General features: G+C 43.7%; 1 protein-coding gene across 2 annotated transcripts; it reads right to left on the reverse strand.

The window, feature by feature from the left end:
* Window positions 1-3,519: 3,519 nt before the first annotated feature.
* PM20D1 (peptidase M20 domain containing 1) lies at window positions 3,520-14,986 on the reverse strand. Of its 2 annotated transcripts, none has more exons than XM_035347012.1 (13): window positions 14,735-14,986; window positions 12,852-12,938; window positions 12,072-12,304; window positions 10,987-11,073; window positions 10,035-10,168; window positions 9,490-9,609; window positions 8,623-8,698; window positions 8,341-8,402; window positions 8,008-8,086; window positions 6,683-6,754; window positions 5,946-6,114; window positions 5,145-5,244; window positions 3,520-4,362 (listed from the first exon to the last, which is right to left on the reverse strand). In XM_035347012.1, exons 1-13 carry the CDS (start codon window positions 14,952-14,954, stop codon window positions 4,233-4,235), a joined length of 1,569 nt encoding a protein of 522 aa, XP_035202903.1. In that variant the 5' UTR covers window positions 14,955-14,986; the 3' UTR covers window positions 3,520-4,232. The 2 variants fall into 2 exon arrangements, with proteins under 2 accessions (XP_035202903.1, XP_035202904.1); XM_035347013.1 differs by lacking the exon at window positions 14,735-14,986 and adding an exon at window positions 14,388-14,491.
* Between the last annotated feature and the right edge of the window lie 2,924 nt (window positions 14,987-17,910).

Genomic DNA, 17,910 nt, shown 5'->3' on the forward strand with positions numbered 1-17,910 from the left:
TCGCTTCTGATATCCCCCTGCCCAGGCCTGGAGCACCACGGAGGTAAATCCATCAGGACGAAGCATTCTCTCTTTGTCTCCCTCCCCCTTGCATTAACCACCGTTCCATGTGGTCATTTTCCTTCCTGCTGAGACCTGACTGCAGCTTCCTTTGAGGCCCCCCATCCCAGCTCTGAATCAGCCGGAGCGGCCTCTGCTGCGCGAGGCAGGTCCCTCCCTTCCCCGCCACGCTGGGCTCTTATCTCTGCTGTGGAACCGGAAAGCGGAGCCGAGCCCCCCGCACGGCAACTCCGATGACACAGCCTTTGCCGTGGCGTTCAGCTAAGGACAATAACTCCCTGGGCAGCGCTGCTGAATGCCTCTAGGCCTTGCTACAAGCACTGATATTTGCATGCCAAGATCTCTCGGTGCTGTACCAGAGCCCTCAGAGGCCGCGGCAGCAGCATTTCTTCAAGAAGTTGCTGTGAGGGCCTGAACTCGGGGACCAAAGTGACAAACACGTGCCTGTAAAGGCTTCAGTGTGCCAGTCAGCTCTGCAGGGAGCTGCAGATGAGGACCTCACACGTTGGCAAGGATCCGTGCAAGGATCCGTGCACTGAAGCCTGTTGAAGGTCGGCACTGAGGGTCAGAGGCTGAGCTGCAGGTGAGGAATGGCTTCTCTGTGGCGGCCAAGGACGCTCCAAGCTCCTCAGCAGACATCTCGCTCTACGGCACTGCTAAGACAAGGGCTTGGTAGCACGGCCTGAGCTTGCACAGCACCTGCTTGAGAGAATGGATTCGCCAGTTCTATGAAAATACCAGACAAAATAGCCAAAGAGGAGCCAAGAATGCAAGTGACATACACAAGAGGGGAGGAAACAACTCTGTAAACACCTTGTTCCTGCTTTCTCCTCCAGCGCTGTGCGTGAACTCCCCATGGTCACTCAGGCCTCAAAATAAACCAGGCCCTTTTAAATAGATGCTGGCAACAGAGCTTTCTTTAGAAAATGCAGGTGTGGAATGTGACCTTCTCTCCATCCTACACCAGACCCACATGACCCCCAATCAGCTGGGCTGCTAGCAAGCAGGCTGCTGCGGCTGGCCAACAGAGCTGTTACTTTGAGTAACTGCTGTCAGAAGAATGGCAGCTTTGTGGACTTGGCTACAAAGGTGAAGAAGGAAGTTGCTCTGACTTAACACAGGAACACATTAACACACTCAAAATGGACTACCGATAACAATGTTCAGAACTCTGTTGGATATAACGCTAAATTAGGCATCTCTGAGCAGAAAATCAGGCTTTTACTTCTCTGATGAATCAGAGGTAATTGCTCCACATGCCTAGAGCACAGTGACTCATTACAAAAAGCGAATAAACCAGACCTAGCAATCCATGTTGTCATGATGTACTTGACATTATCAAGTAACTACTCATGCGAGGCGAAGTTGTGTATGATCTTAGCAGAAAAGGCCAGTGCATCATCCTCACATTATTCACGTGTTGACACTAAAATTTCAAGTACCACTCAAGATGAGAGATGTTCTTTGAGGACATATCATAGGAACGATAAAATAGGGTGGAAAGAAAACTGTTCTGTCAGGAGAGGTGTGCAGCTACCAAAACACTGAGCAACCCTCCGGAATTGTGCCAGATAAGCATGCCACGGCAGCTAGTGAAGTGAGACAGAAATACAAAGGGCAAAGCTGCTGCACAGAAGTGAAAGCAGAGATCATTACCAGAAATGACTGGGAAAAATCAGGAGAGGTGAGGAACGTGCTTTTCACCATTGGATCCTGGGGGATAAGGCCTGCTTAAAGCACTGAGTTTAGAGGCTTCAGCTTGCAGTAAAGCTCTGTTGAACATTCGCTCGCTGCAGAGGCACTGCATGACTTCGGCTCTGGCTGACGAGCAGCACTTAATGAGGTTCTGCAACAAACTGCATTAATGAAATCTCATGGCACACATTTGCACAGTACCTGCCAAAAACAATTATGCCTTCCCAGCACTGTTTGCCCTTCTCTCTTCCTTCAGGAGCAAAATGAATCTTCAAATGAACAGCCTTTAAAGAAACAATACTCACCAAAACACAGGAGATGTTGCCCACAACACCAGCTTCATGTGCGTCAACCATTCCTCTGCATTTCATATCATTTGCAGTCTTAATTAGGATGCGCTCCGTCCCATCAGCCGGGTGATTAATGAACATGTTAAACAGCATTGGCCCCCTACAGCCATGGTCAAAGCGAAGGCCTTAGACTCAGCCCTCTCTATTGAGACTTGTCAGAGGAAAACTTCCCTCCAGCTCCCACTCCTGGGGATGTATTTTACTCTGTGCTGTAGCCTGACAAATCACTTCTGCTGTGTATGCAACAGAAGTTTGCAAGAGAAATGGCACCTCCACAAAACAGCTATAGACATGTGGCTAAACAAATTACTGACTTAGGGCACACAGAGTAAATGCAATAAACCATGAAAGACACAAGCTGTTTACTACCCAGTAACGCATAAAGAGTTAGTTAATTTTTGTACGAAAATAAAGAACACCGGGAAGGGCACAAAGATTAAAGCAGGCTGGAAAATATGTGGGTTTGTTTTGATGGAAACTTTACGGCTTGCTCCAGTGCAGGATCAGGTGTGGAAATGACTTCATTGCAATTATAAAGTTACATTAAGAGCCTAAGTAACAATCAAGACAAGAATCTGCATTCCTCGTTTTATTAGACAAAAATGCCAATCTGGTTTCAATTATTTAGTAGCTTGATACAACTTCAGCCCACTGGCCACACTGATAAGATCAGACAGCAAATAAATAGAGAACGGTGAATGGAAATAATAGGAATCACGGTTCCATCCCTGTTTTTCAGGATACATTTCAGGGTATTTCCTGTACATTCCAGCACATTTTACAGTATGAATCAAAAGCAGAATAACCACCCGTTCCAGTGTTTAACTGAAAGATACACACATCTCTGCAACAGTGCAACGGGCCAAGGTTTGCCTCCTTAGCACAGAGCCTGCGTGTCAGTGCAACAAAGCAGTTTTCGCACAGTTTTAACCTTGGCTAACATCTAGTTCTTAATTGTTTAATGAATATCAATAACTCAAACGAAAGACACTAGCAAGGCCAAAGGAATACTTAACCCTTTAATGCTAACAAAGACGGGCATGCGAGTGCAAGAAGTGCAAGATGAAATAAAACAGAGTAGACAGGCTATTGGTGTTGACATTAGGGTTCCTAAAGAGCTGAGTCAATGGAAGTGGCAGGCAAAGTGAAAACTGTTAGAGCAGGCTGTGAACAGAGAAAACTCTGCTCCCACCGAACAGGAATAAACTGAAGGGCTTTGCCCTCTTTCACAATGAAGTTCTCAGAGGAAGAAAAGAGAAATTTACACTACAGAAACTGATTCAGTGAAAAAAGGGATTTGTATGAGCAGACAATACTGATTTAGTTTCTTATTTAAAGTCGTGTTTCCTTGCTCTGACACAGCTGCACAACACAGCCTGGGGGTCTTACCAAAAAAAAAAAGTCACAGAAAAGATGGAAAGAAAAGTTTTTAGCACCACTGAGATCAGAGCAACATATTGTAAAGCAACATAGCTAGAACTCCTGAAGCTCAGTATTTCAAGCTACTTTCAGAAATCAGTGCATGCATGGGAGAAATGAACAGTATCAAGTCAACACTGTTAATGCTGGTTCAGAGAATCACCTGGGGAAGAAGCCTACCCCATCAGCAGTGCAACAAACTTGGTGCAACTCTACCCAGTTACATCAAACCTACACCCCTTCGTGTACCTTTTGCACGAGCTTCTGACAGACGTCATTTGTGAAAATCAATTAACTGTAAAAGTGGAGTTTGTCAAAAGCACTCACAGGAAGATTAGCTTCTTATAACGATGTACAAGTGACTGCAAATTATAGCTTACATTTTTAAGTGACTACCTATTTCAGAGGCTTAAAGATTATAGAAAGTGCTGAAAAATTTAATACCATCAGATTAATGGCTGCATGTAAGATCAGGGAGGCACAGAAGTCTGGGTTTTGTTGTGTTTTATCCATGTTCTTACGGCTTTACAGCAAACCGTACATTTGGCTAAAGCATCGACCTGCAGGTTTTCCATCTGTGTGCCAACCACAATATGTAAAATCACATTCCTGACATTGCTTGATACGCAACACACAACTGCTGCTTACGGCCCAGACCTCTGTCATCCCAGAGTCCACCTCCGGAGCTGCTCCTCTCAGGCTTTTGTCTCACAGCTCATGGGAGTTTGCGTGAGGCTCCGGAAGCTTGTCAATATCACAGTTCTTAATCAGCTGAAAGAGAAACTCGACCTGTTTCTCGTAATTCTCAACCGAGATTCTCTCATTCAACCCATGGATCCTGGTAGAAAGAGAAGAATGTTTTTCATTGCAGTGTGCATTTGTGACCCACCTGCATACATCCAGCATCCTACTTGCCTGTTTCACTTCGTAAATAAATGCACAGCATAAAAATGCAGCTATATACGACAAATACTGCAACTGCTGTGTCTGTTCCTCAGGCTAACCCAAATAACTTACTGATTTTAAGACTCAGAGCACAAAATCTAAGCTAGGGGTATACATGGAAAAAGAATAAACCATTATTTCAAGTCTCTGTCCAGCTCTTGGCCCTTTATGTCACAGTCCTGTACAGCTACCAAAGCACTCCAGTAACATCTGCACCTCAATAAAACGAGGACTCCATTACATAGTAAATAAACAAAGCCTTGCATGTTGGTGTTCTTTCTCTCTTTATCCCAGGTAACTTAATTTCTAACTTTAAAGAGCAAACGAATTCACAGCGCCATGTGTCCAAACATAGGGATAAATCTCTTACACTACATAAAGGATCCAGCCAGCCTCACTGCATCGCCACGCTACTCAGTGGGACACCTGAGTGAGGCCTTGTTCACATTTGAAGTAAAGAAGAGTGAGGGCTAACACTCTCCCAGTGTAATTATCATCCCCTTTTTGTGCAGCACCCAAGCGTGCAGGAAACGAGCGGCCTTACAGAAGGCGTGGCAACAACAACAGATGCCAAGGTATACAAGGCTGGGTTTCCTTCTGCCTAATGCCTATCGATTTTCTCTTTCACTAGTCCCCACCCCTAACAGCTGCCCACATGCAGAAATAATACAGTACCTGGGAAGATCATCTGACTGCAAGATCAGTGGGTTAAATCGATAAATGGCGTTTGTGACGTTAGTGAAATGCCTGCTGTCTGTGTTTCCGATACACGTGCCTGGAAAACAAACCCCAGGTTTACTGGGCATGAGAGCAGCAACTCGATGACACACACTTTTCCCAGGAGAAAGGAAAGGCATCTGATAACTGTTCTATTTGACCCCTAGATACACCAAAAATGGTTTATCGGGACACCCTGGAAGAAAAACGTTCTCTCCTTTACGAACAGGAGGAGCTGAGCATGTGATTTGTTCACGCTAAGAGCAGCTATGATACTCAGCCTCCACAGATTTTAAGCTTCAAACTGCAGCCCAACAAACAGTACAGAAATAGGAAAGAGCCGCGAGCAAGGGAAGGGGCTGGGATCATAAGGAATAATACAGGAAAGCAGGAATGGCTTTGCCAGCTAAGAAAACAATAAAAGAAGAGCTAAAGAAAGACGACCTCCTACTTTCCCTCACAATTCCTTTCTTCTCTAAAGAGATTCCTTTGTATCTGCAGAGAGTTACATTCAAGGCTCATTGTTTCTGTCAGTTTCCTGTTTGCTTTTTTACTTCCACTACTAAAAAACGACATAAAACACTAAAACATAAAGAGCAAACCGAGTAAAGGAGGAAAAAACAACTGTTTCCAGCAGTTAACAGCTGGGGTGGAGAAATACACAGAAAATGGAAACAAGGAGATACTGGGGGGTGGGGGCAGAGAAAAGCAGGGCGGAAGCTGGAGAGGAAACAATAATCATCAGGTGCTTGCTGTTACCTGGGACTACACTGTCAACATTTGGGAAAGTATCCAGAATGGTTCTTTGAAAAACATGGACTCCAAACGTCTGGTCATCCCACGGACTGACGGGAAGCGGGTCAAAGGCCTCTACTACATCAATCTTCACTCTGTCATCAGCAATGGTGTTTCTAACTATCTCTAGCACCTAGGGCAGACCACAGAGATTAACGATAATAAGCAAAAGAAATGAGGGAGCACCCCTTCTAAATATCAGCATAAGTTCCACCTTGCAGAAAATGTTTATAAACTGCCAACTTTGGCTGCAAACACAGATGCATAATTAGAACTGAAACTGTGTGCCAGCCTCTCTTCTTTTTCAGTGGATGGCTGATACTTAATCTAATACTTTTGGTCCAGTGCAATCAGACGCACGTCAGTCTCAAGGTGCTCCTAATCAATCAGTCTCAAGGTGCTCCTGAACTGCTTCAGCCCCCCTGTTCTCACAGATCACAAGCCTTCAGTTTAGATGTATTCCATAATCACAACTGTGCTCTTTGGCACAAGAAAATGTCTGAAATCTACTCAGTGTAACTGCAAGGCACGATTCCAAGTGTGGTCTGCCTCCTGCTCTGCGCCATAGTCAGAAGACACGTGCAATCTATAGAGCATTTCTAAGAAGGCTGTTCTGAGTAAAGTCTATTGCACTTGTAAACAAAAAGTAAGTTATCCTAGATGAGAGGAAAAACCTAAGTAATTGTGCAGGCAGTAGGTACCTCAGTGGCCTTCTCTGCAGAATGGATCCGGAAGTTCGCAGTTGCTTTTGCAGAAGATGGGATGACATTTGGCTAGGCAAAAAAAAAAAAAAGAACAAAACTTAAAAGAAAATTAAAAACAGATTAAAATGCCAACTGCAAACTGAGAAACTGCTCAAACCACTCCAGGCCCCATAGATCAATGCACCACTCTGTTGCCACTAACATAAATGTGACATCTTCCTGTACTCGATATTCAAATACTGCACATCTCATTTATAATGCAGATAACTACAAAAAGAAATATTCCTTGATTCAACAAAAATGAAGTTAGCTGTTATACAGAAGCCTTCCTCTTGAGATGAGACACCTCCCTTCAGAAACCTTATACTGAGAAATTTTAGGATTTTTTTTTTGAAACAATATTTTAGTTTATTGTCCCATTACTTCTCCCCAAACATGAGACACGTAAGACATTTAAGTATGTTACTAAAGACACCTAACTCTTCTTTTCGACAGAAGAATATTTATCCTTTTATCAAATAGTAAAGGTATGATCGTTAAAATAAATAAATAACCCACAGAATCACAGAATAGTCTAGGTTGGAAGAGACCTCCAAGATCACCGAGTCCAACCTCTGACCTAACACTAACAGTCCTCCACTAAACCATATCCCTAGGCTCTACATCTAAACGTCTTTTAAAGACCTCCAGGGATGGTGACTCAACCACTTCCCTGGGCAGCCTATTCCAGTGACTAACAACCCGCTCAGTAAAGAAGTTCTTCCTAATATCAAACCTCCCCTGGCGCAACTTTAGCCCACTCCCCCTCGTCCTGTCACCAGGCACGTGGGAGAACAGACCAACCGCCACCTCGCTACAGCCTCCCTTCAGGTACCCGTAACCCAGGGTGTTACTTCTCTCCCAGCCGCTTAGTGTCACTGTTCAGCCACTGTACCAATGCTTTGAGTAACAGATTTATTCAGGGACACATCCAATAGCCTGTTTATTTTCCAGGGTTATAGTATTTTTGGACAGCTACACCTCTTTACCAGGGCAAGATCTGGCTCTATCAGCCAGAACTTGTTTTCTCTCAGTCCAAGGTGCACGCTAACCCTGCTCAAATGATGGTAAGCCTGACCTGTGCTCACAAAAGCAAGACCCCTTCTAGGCTAGGGAAGTGTTTACGACTGTGACAGTTTCAGCTACTGCCAACAATACTTGGTTTACAATTTAGGATGGACAAAAGCCATATAACCTTAATACTGGTTTACAGAGGTCTCTCTGTGACAGATGTCAGATACTTCAGAAACTACAAAAAAATAATAATAATAATATGAAGCTACCTTGATTCCCGCGTTAAACATCGTGACTGCTGTAGTAGTTCGAATCAAGGCATTGGTGGAAGGTTTCCAGGCAAGAACTCTTACAAAAAGAAAAGAACCATTTTTCAAAGACATTTAATTTCTACACAACATAAGCACCACAGCTACACAGGCAATAAGTTGAATTAAGGCCTACTCTCAATTACCCAATTGGTTATTAACTGCAAAGCACTATCTTTGTCTAAACCATGTGATGATATAACTGTTTTCCTGGGAAGACCAGAAATAGCTGCTGGTCTTTCATCTTTTAAGGGTGAGACTATGGGAATATTCAGCAAGGATACATTTTCTTACCTGCTGACAATAGGTGAGAACAGCCATAGATTGCTCATGACGATATTGAGAGGAAAATTGAACTAAATGGAAGAAACAGAAACTTACTGACTTCTGGTTTTGGTTTCCAAGAAGACAACACAACCATTTTGCTATGGCTGAAACAAAGCCAACGGGAACAATTCTCTTTACGGCATGTCTGCTCCTTTCCAAGAATTACATAACTATGCTCTAAGTTCATATGGGTTACTCTTCACTTATTAATAGGAAAATCTGGGAACGAAATTATAGCTCTTTCCTCACCTCTGATGCAAGGTGCTCCATAGTCATGAGTTCTGGCCCATGGCCAAACAGATTGCGCATAGGATTTTGCTCCAGTCTACGGCAAAGCACATCGACATTTGAAATGTAAAAAACCTTTGGCTGTTACTGCTCCAGAAGGCTGAGGGGAGTTTGATTTCTGAAACGCATCCATGTACTTGAGATGTAACCACACATTCCTCTCCTGGCAAGTACATCTGCGAGTACAGCTCCACTATACATTTCTGAGCATTCCAGTCACACGTAAAGATTTTCTTTCATGATCAGCTGAAAAAATGTAAAGGCCTGACTCTTATAAAGAATACATGGAAATCTAGAAAAAAATGACACCGAATTCTATTCTATCTGTACACACAAGACTTTTCTGAAATATATATTTACTAGCCAGTTTGGTATCTACAGAGACACGTAATGAAAAGATTTAGTCAGCTTCAGGATGCAACATTCTGACATTACATCATATTCATTGGCTTGGATAATTACCAGCTAGAGGCAGGAGGTATATGCAAGAATAAATTCCAGAGAAATTCTGCAACCCAAACAAAGGGATCTGCACAGTTACAGAGTAAATTAGGACAGACATCACGATGTAGCAATGGCCTTAGTTTTAAAGGCTTGAGAGATACTAGGCGCAGCTGAAGTGAAAAGGTACTCCAGACATTTGGCAGTTGTCCCTTTGCCTGGGATTGCATTTCTGCTCTTCAAAGTGAGCCACAAACTTCGGTTTCAAATATACCAGGGGAATTTGTAAAATACTCTAAACACAAACATTACAAAAGCAAGTCAAATATCAGTGCCTTAGGAGCCTACTTGACTGTCTTTGCTGTTAGATGACAGGGAAGCTCTCACCTGGACATTGCTGCCGCAAGAATGCCAATACTTGTCTCCTTAGGAGGAAACGATGAATGTCCTGGCTCTTTATCCACAGTGAAGTTCAGTGTTATTGAACCCTTTTCTGTGATAGCAATTCTGATCAATGATAGATAAACACATGGTTAATGCAACTCCAAATACACATGCACAGACTACAGGTGAAAGCAAACCAGTCTGCAGATTTTTTAGTGTCATATGAAACACTGTAGAAGCAGCCACAAATTCTTAACAGTCTTTAAACATTTGGAGGTCTGATGTCTTGGCTTCTTCTCCAGCAAACAGACTCTACAGCATGTAATTAACACGCTTGCACCAGCTAAGTAGAACATGCTGCTTTTGTCAGCACAGCTGTGGTGGACAGCAAGCAAACTGGAGGTCCTTTGACTGCTGTAGTTCAGGCAATGCCAACACTACCACATGCCTTGAAAACATGTTTTGGTGACATTAGCGAGGTCACTTCTCACAAATTAATTCTTCAAAATGGATCGCTTTCATCATCGTGAATGTTCTCTTTTACTTACAGAGCTACTGGCTTCTTCACTCCTGCAATGATGCCTTCTAGGATAGCACTCCCCTCATCCAGTAAGAAGGAGAGTTTCACTCCCCTGGCTTCCAACAGAGCTGCAATCTTCATTGCTCCCTTCCGACCAAACACCTGCGAGAATCCAGTCAGGGGAAATGGCCAGGTTAAACCACACCACTGGAAAGAATACTGGAAAACATCTTGCTGTTGACAGTGACCAGTGCTACAATGCAAAGAATGCAGGAAAACTCCTAATGAGCAGTTCCAGAGCAATCTGTCAATAAAAGATTCTTACTAGCAAACGTCACTGGTGATTGCCAGCGGCCTAGTAGCAGATGGATTTCTATCCACACTGAGGAACTCTCTCACTCACTAGTTGTTTCATGTTGCTTTGAATCCTATTTGCTCTTGGACACAATGGTATCCCACAGCTATAAACTCCACAGATTTCTTAGAGATACTTGTAATTTTAAAGAGATACTTATTTTAATTATTGACAGTTTTTGGTCTTTATATCACAAAAATTAATAAATGAAGCATCCTCGTCTGTCTCTTCGTATCATTTCCTAGCAGGTACACCCACAACAAAAACTGAGTATTTTTCCTAGCTCTTCCTGATCGTTTAGAACAACCAAGTAAACCTTGGGCCACCTTGCCATGACTTATATACATTCCAAAACGCAGCTCCTGCTCACCTTCCATGCCTGCAATAGAAAAGAGCTTGAAATAACACTCCGCTGTGTTCTTTGCTCATTACCAAATCCTCCATCAATGTCACTTAAAGCCAAACAATCAATATATAACTACAAGCATGTGCCTGACAGTATCTACCCACGTAACAAAGAAAACCAGGAAGGACTTTACAGGTGAACAAGGTTTAAAAAATAAGCCTTGTTATGTACATGACCAATGCAAACAAGCAGTTATTTAGATAAAATGAAAGAAAATACCTCTTCATCATGTCCAATGCCAACATAGAAAGATCTGCGGGGTCTGTAGTTTCTTCTCAGCAAAAACTCTAGAGCTTGCAGAATACCCTGCAGAACAACAAACAAAAAAGCCAACAACCACGGAGTATTTTACTATTCTCTGGTGTCAGTAGGAGAATAAATGTAAAAGAATGTAACATAACAGAAAAGAAATATGATGCATTCCCAGCCCTTAAGGAGACTTTGTCCTGTTCACAATTGAGCGTTTATTTCCACAACTCCTACTGGTAATATTCATATTCTCAAATAACGCTTAAGACAGCGTGCTACACAGTGTCAGCGTGCATACACAACATACAGCACGGGCTTTGTGTTGTGTTGAAGTCAGTGGCAAACTGCACAGGAAGCATGACAGCGTTATAACTACCCAGGGAGCTCACTGTTCCTTTAAGCTGTCTGTCCTACTCAGCCTCGCTCCGACCTGAGCTACGTTCACTTTAATGAGCAGCATGTTTCTTACAACAAGTACCAACACAGAAACAGAAGAATGAGAAACTTACCCTGAAGAATAAGAAATTAAATCTACCGTTTGCTGATTTTTTCTATTTCATCAGTTTTTTTCAACTCAACCTACAGTTATTTTTTTACATTTTAGCAGGGTGTATACATATACTTTATCTTGCCAGCAACCATTTTGCCTTTTTCATTGAAATTGTTGATTTTTATTGTCAGTTTGCAGGGTTACTTGTGCAGTTCACAGTGGAAGGGAGTATCAAAACAAAATTTTAAGTTGTAAGGCCTTGAAATTGATAATTAAACAACTTGAAGGAACCCTAGGAGTATGGCATCATAACAAGCAGCCACAGCATCTGTGACACTCGTTTGCAGAACATCTGATTTAATTCTGTTTTATTCAATAACAAAAGACCACTCCATCTCTAAAAAAAAGTGGGAGAAAATGATAAATTCCTAAGCCCTGCAGTTAACAGCCTGCACTTAAAGAAGGGCAAGAGAGACAGTGTGGTAAATCTCAGGAAAACAGATTCCTCCCATCTGCTTTTTCAGACTTTTTCTCCCTCTGAAATGACATTACCACGATGACGTACTATGGCAGAGTTTTTGTTATCCAGCGTTCCTCGTCCATAGATGAAACCTTCATGCTCTGCAGCTGAGAAAGGAGGGAAATCCCAGCCCTCGGGGGGAGCAGGCACAACATCCATGTGCGCGAGCAGCATGTAAGGCAGCATTTCAGGGTTAGAACCCTGCACAGTAAAGAGATGGCTGTATTCCCCAACAATTTCATGTTGAATGAACTTTGAAGAAAACACAGCTGGGAAGACTGTTAAGAAAAATAAATAAATAAAAACACATGAAAAGGAAAAATTAGCAATAATTTCCAATTTTATCACCATATAGTCCATATAGTAGTTATCCATTTAGCCTCAATGACCACAACAAATTTGTTTCAGGAAGCAGACACACAGCTTCGCTTTCACACCTCTAACTATCTAAGCTCATATTTAAGACTCTCCTGAGCAAAACCAGGAACTGTTGTTCACCAGTGCTGCACCTGTTTTGCAGCAATGATGAGACTGAAAAAAATAGGCTGAAACAGGGGTAGCCTTCCTCTTATTTATTTATTTTTAACGGCAAACCCATTTAACCATCTCAAGGACCAAGAAACAACACTGAAAAAGACGTCTGAACCTTCTCTGTTCTAGCTTTAGCCACTGCTGCACCCAACTACACTGCTGCAGAGGTGACCTATGCCATTTTGCCAGTCCTTTCCAAAATAAAAATCTGCTCCCCTATATTCAAGAACCTCACATATTCTCTTTGATTTCATCACTAAAACAAAGAATTTTGTTGCTAAGAAAGTTTAGTACCTTCCCGAATGTACCTCCCAAACTCTGCCATGGCCGTTGCATTTAAGTCGTCTGGAGACACAGAAACAGTTGGGATTTTAACAGCACCTTCAAGGAAATACAAAACAGAAATCATTTGATGCCGAAATCAGTCAAGCAATACTTGAATTGCATTTCAAAAGGAAAAGCAATATTTACATTCCGGAGCATTTCTGAGGCTTTAAAGATTAGTTCATAGTGTAGTAAGGGTTACCACTATCAAAAAGACTGATATCCTTCAGCTGAGCTGTGGGCATGCTCCACACCGCTATTTCCCTTCAGTTCCAGCCAAGGTACTTGCAGAGATACTTTATCCGCTAAAGTGAAAAATGCTTTAGTTTTTCATCCCAGAGGGCTGAATGATATTATTAGGAATGCTACTGTCCAGGAGCAGCTGTATTTTGTACGGGGAGGTGATCCCTCAGTCATAAATTACCCTGGCAGCTAAAGAAGTAGGTTAGCTGGGAGGTGAAGATTCATTTTGTGTAGTAAGTCAGGTGGTGATGTCGAGATTGTTACAGCACCTGCTTTTACGTGGCTCTGACCCCTTGTGATATATAAACAGAAAAATCTTCTGGTGCTCCCACTAGCCTGCTCCCTCATTTAACCAGGGTCAGACAAGGCTGCTCTCCAGCATCAAGTCACTATCCTACAAAGGGCAGCTCTAACTTTGTTCCAATCACAGCTGCCTTTCGTAAGAGTATCTGTGAAGGGTGGTTACGGATTCTTTTCAAGGCGGCGTTACTCAAGAAGCAGAACAAAAATAATATCCCTCTTGTACTCTTGTGTTTTCTGATTTAAAAAAAAAAAAACAACGTAAACAGAATTTGCTAGGCAATAGATCTTCCAAACCAATAACACACCAGGTTGACAGGGCCCAACCCCTACTTGAGCAACCAACAACTATCCCCTTCAGGCCAGATTGCGGCTTTCTGCAGGCTGGCCAGCTAAATATCCTCAAACTCTTCTGCAGAAGGCAGCGAGGTGGGGAGCACAGACACACCGTGATGTTACGGACAGGCTGTGTGCCGGGAAGGGGTGTGCAAGATTTGAACCATAAATAAATAAATAAATAATACAGGCTATAATTAAAAAGTAAAAGAGAGACTGATTATTCCAGCAGACAAGGAGATGTCCAGCAACCGCCACCACGGGGTGCCTGGAGCAGGCACGAGGGGGAAGTGTGAGATACAAGGTTGTGTTTTTGCAATAGAAAGTGTTTTTTGCAGTGCAAATTTCCGCTAACCTTGCAGGTTCGAAAGTGATTGTGCAGGCATGGCAGTGGCAGGGCAGGGGGGAGGATGTTAAGCAGACAAGGGAAGGTCCCGCTGTGAGAATAAGGTGGAGAGCTAAGAGAAACAGGACAAGCAGTGCGGAATCAGTAAAAACAAAAATCACAGGCCCTCTAGTCAGGAGAAAAGGAAAAAAAAAAAAAAAAAGGTAAAGGCAAAGTTAACTGTTGGTCAAATAGAATTGTACACATATAGTATAGGAATAAGTGTCGAGTAGGTTGTGAACCTGCAGTACTGAGCCAATGAGGCACCAGGGGAGGAATCAAGCGTCAGGAATAGAAGCTTATGATCTACTTTTGCTTTTTATTCGCCACTACAATCGCGAATAAAACAGCTCCACAAAGACCCCGCCTGAGAAAACTGCTGAGGCACCTCTCACAGAAGCACTGCAGGAAACCACCACGGTGACAGAAAGCTGACGTTAGGAGAAGGGCCAGCAGACAGCCCGAGCACGGGCACTGCTTCCCCCCGGCCCCGGGCCGAGCTCGGGACACCGTGGAGCGGCAGCATCGCCACCCCCTGCCCCGGGGCCGGGCCGCGGGGGGCAGCCGGGAGCCGCCGGGGCCCCCTCACCTCGCAGCGCCTCCTTCAGCTCCAGCCGCTCGCCCGCGCTGAAGGCGGCGGGGCCGCTGCCTCCACGCCGCGCCCACAGCCGGGGGAGCGCCGGGGAGGGCCGGAGGTGGGCGCGGAGCAGAACGGCGGCCGCCAGCACCAGCACGGCCCCACACAGCCCCAGCCCCACGGCCCACGCCGCCGCCCGCCGCCTCCTTCGCCCGTCGCCGCCGCCTGCCATCACCGGCGGACTCCGGCCCTGCCACCGCCCGCCTCGCTGAGGGGAGGATGGGCGTGGCCGCGGGCCAATCGGCACGCTCCGGCCCCAGAGGGTGGCCAATGGAAGGGGTTGTCCCGCCCCAAGCTTGCCGCGAGGTGGCTTGGGAGTTGTAGTTTTGCGCCGCGGGGTGTGTGGCATGGCGGCGGGTGGCTGGGGGTGTCTCAGTATTTCTCCCCTCAGTGAAAACTGGTATTTTTTGTGGTGAGGGGATGTTTCGGAGCCGTGGGCAAGGGTGTCTGCCGCCCGCGGGGTGCTGAGAGCACGCAGCAACTAACAATGGGAGGTGACCCCTCATCCAGCCTTGGGCAGTGCCAGGATGCTGCTCCTAAAAAGACAGAATTTTGGGGAAGAAAGGGGTGATTTGAGGAGTAACCCTCACCGAGGCACAGGCCCATTCCTGACAGAGTTTCAAGCCACCTGCTTTCAAAACTCCCGCAACCAGCTCCAGCAACGTGGCCCTGGATTGAGCAATTGTTGTCTGCAGAAGTTCTTCCCTGCCGTTCAGACTCAGCTCGTTGCAGCAACGTCAACACATTACTTCTCACCTGGTTTCACCAAGGAAATTTGTTCCACCCTTCTGTACAATGGCCTTGTACCCAATGTAAAGATTTATTTCATCTTTCCATGGCATAAGGATTCCTGAAGGATTAAATGCCAGCTGGGAGCTGCCACGGAAAGCCAGTGCTGAAATAGCAGAAGAAGCGATTGTTCACACATTCTTTATTATCAAAAAAAGAACAAAACCAATATTAAATTAAATAAATTACAAACATTTTGAGCTGGTTATACATCATGCATTTATCAGGTAAGGCTTCAGAGCCGTTACACATAAACATAACTGTTATTTTAAGAGCAGTACAGGGACACTGGAAATTAAAATTTTCTACCCCAGCATAAATTTGAGCTTCCCTAGTTCTCTTGTCCAGGCACCTGGAAATGAAGACTTGGACCTGGCTATGTTGTGTCTCCAGGAATATCATCTGTCCTCTGATGTTACATTTATTGCCAGAATTGGCTCATGGCTACAGAAACGAGGTATCATTCCTCCCAGGCCATCAGGATTGCAAAGCCTGTAGTCAGTGCTGCTACTTGCAAGCCATCTCTCTTGACATTCCACCCATTACACTTGCAGGAACTTCAGAAAATACAATTTGTTTTTATACATGGTCTGTTGCTCTGAGGCTTTCTGGGTTAGGTCTGGCAGGCCCTGAGAAATCGGTCTCCTATTACTAACCCTGAACGAGGAACAGGAAATTGGAATTTTTCCTCATTTATAGCAATGCTACCTCAGAGATACAGAAATATTGATTACTTACTGTAGAATAACTTCTTCCATTGCATCAATTTCTTTGTTGCCTTTTTTAAATGAGCAGACAAAAGAAGCGCTCAGGCAGTAGCAAAAAGACCATAAGTAGTCACCCTCAGAGATAGTTTAAGATAATTCAGCTCTTGATTTTAACTCGTACAACAAAACACAGTTCTGGAAAAATCAGTGCTGTCTCAGATCAAAATAAGTACTATTAGTAGGCGGGTTTTTCTTTTGGGAAACCAACTTTCTTTGGTTTTATTACTCTCCTGCACCACATAATCAGAAACTGAGGTAGAGAAATGGTGACTTAGTTAATGAGGTGTTACATAAAACTAAACTGGCAGGGTCCTGATGCTATTACCTGTAATGGTTGTCTAGCTATGATGGTTCATGAAGCTCTATTTTCCTTTAAAATGGGATGTCTGGGAGCTGTAGGGAAGCTCCACTTTCTCTCCCCAGAAAGCTTTTCAGCAATGTGTTAATGAATCAGCTCAATAATGTATACCTACTTCAAAATTGTACATTAAAGCTTGTTAAAAATTTTAATATCTTTGAGTAATAAAATAGAAATAACCTTTAAAAATATAATTTACTTTCATTATTAAGGCCACTCTTTATTTTTTTTTGCATCCATGGAAATATAACAGACTGACCAGTTTTACTTCCATTTACTTCGGTTTTGCTTGTTGACTCTTGCATTTTATCCCAGTGCTGGAAATACTTTGCAGGAGGATTTGAAATTTGAACAGAAGAAGTTATTTTCATTGCAATTGAAGACATACTCGTACGTGTCTTTGTCTTCAATTTTTCATAACCTTATTTTCATAAAAGCCACATTTGAGGTTGAAATGCACTGAGGAAGGGTTTCTTTAACCCTTGGCTTCTGCTTATTTTTTTCAGGCTTTATATTGTTATAATTACTGTCACAGCACCAGCACTGGGTAAGAAGGGAAGGCATCAGGAAGGGGAATTAAAATAGCACTTGTTACTAGCATCACTCAAATATAAAAGAATGTCAGAAATGATTAAGATCTCATCTGTCTGTCTCTGGGTTAGTGAGTCAGGCTTGTTTGCCTGAGAGGTAGATGGTCCTGGTAGCATCAGTCTGTGATGAATTTTAATGAAAATTGTCAAACATGCAGTAGAGAATTGTTGTGGAGATATCACACGTGAAAAACTGTTTTCTCTTGCTGCCCGAGTGACCATTTGAGAACTTGTCCTCAGAAGCCCTCTGTAGCACAGGGTGTCACTTGGGCTGTTTCCTAGTTGCCGGCATAAAAAGCACTGACGTTTCAGTTTTACTGCTCTGGATCTAGGACAGCATGAGAAGTGTGCAGAAGGGGCATCCTCCCTGTCCCTGAATTTCCTACTTGTGATCAAAATGATTTGGGAAAAAGCGTATCTCCTGAAACACTCGTCCATGTGGTGGACTGAATTGTTTAGTTACTGCAGTCTATAAGGAGATGGAAAGAGAGACCGAACACCCTTGGAATTAATGCTTTCATGACATTCACATTCTAAGAACCATATGTGAAGCCCTGCTCACTCAGATGCTTTTTTAAGCAGAAAGATGCTTTAAAAACTTCAGAGGGAATTTGAACTGAGCCC

This window comes from Oxyura jamaicensis, chromosome 26, assembly GCF_011077185.1.
Source record: "Oxyura jamaicensis isolate SHBP4307 breed ruddy duck chromosome 26, BPBGC_Ojam_1.0, whole genome shotgun sequence".
Lineage (NCBI taxonomy): Eukaryota > Metazoa > Chordata > Aves > Anseriformes > Anatidae > Oxyura > Oxyura jamaicensis.

What these genes read in the sequence shown, in the direction of transcription:
- PM20D1 (XM_035347012.1), bottom strand. Translation starts at nt 14,954, where the DNA reads ATGGCAGGCGGCGGCGACGGGCGAAGGAGGCGGCGGGCGGCGGCGTGG. An exon ending in TGGAGCACCTTGCATCAGAG is followed by an intron (nt 8,403 to 8,622) that starts GTGAGGAAAGAG and finishes TCTTCCATTTAG; the next exon opens with TTCAATTTTCCTCTCAATAT. An exon ending in TGTTGACAGTGTAGTCCCAG is followed by an intron (nt 5,245 to 5,945) that starts GTAACAGCAAGC and finishes TTTGTTTTCCAG; the next exon opens with GCACGTGTATCGGAAACACA.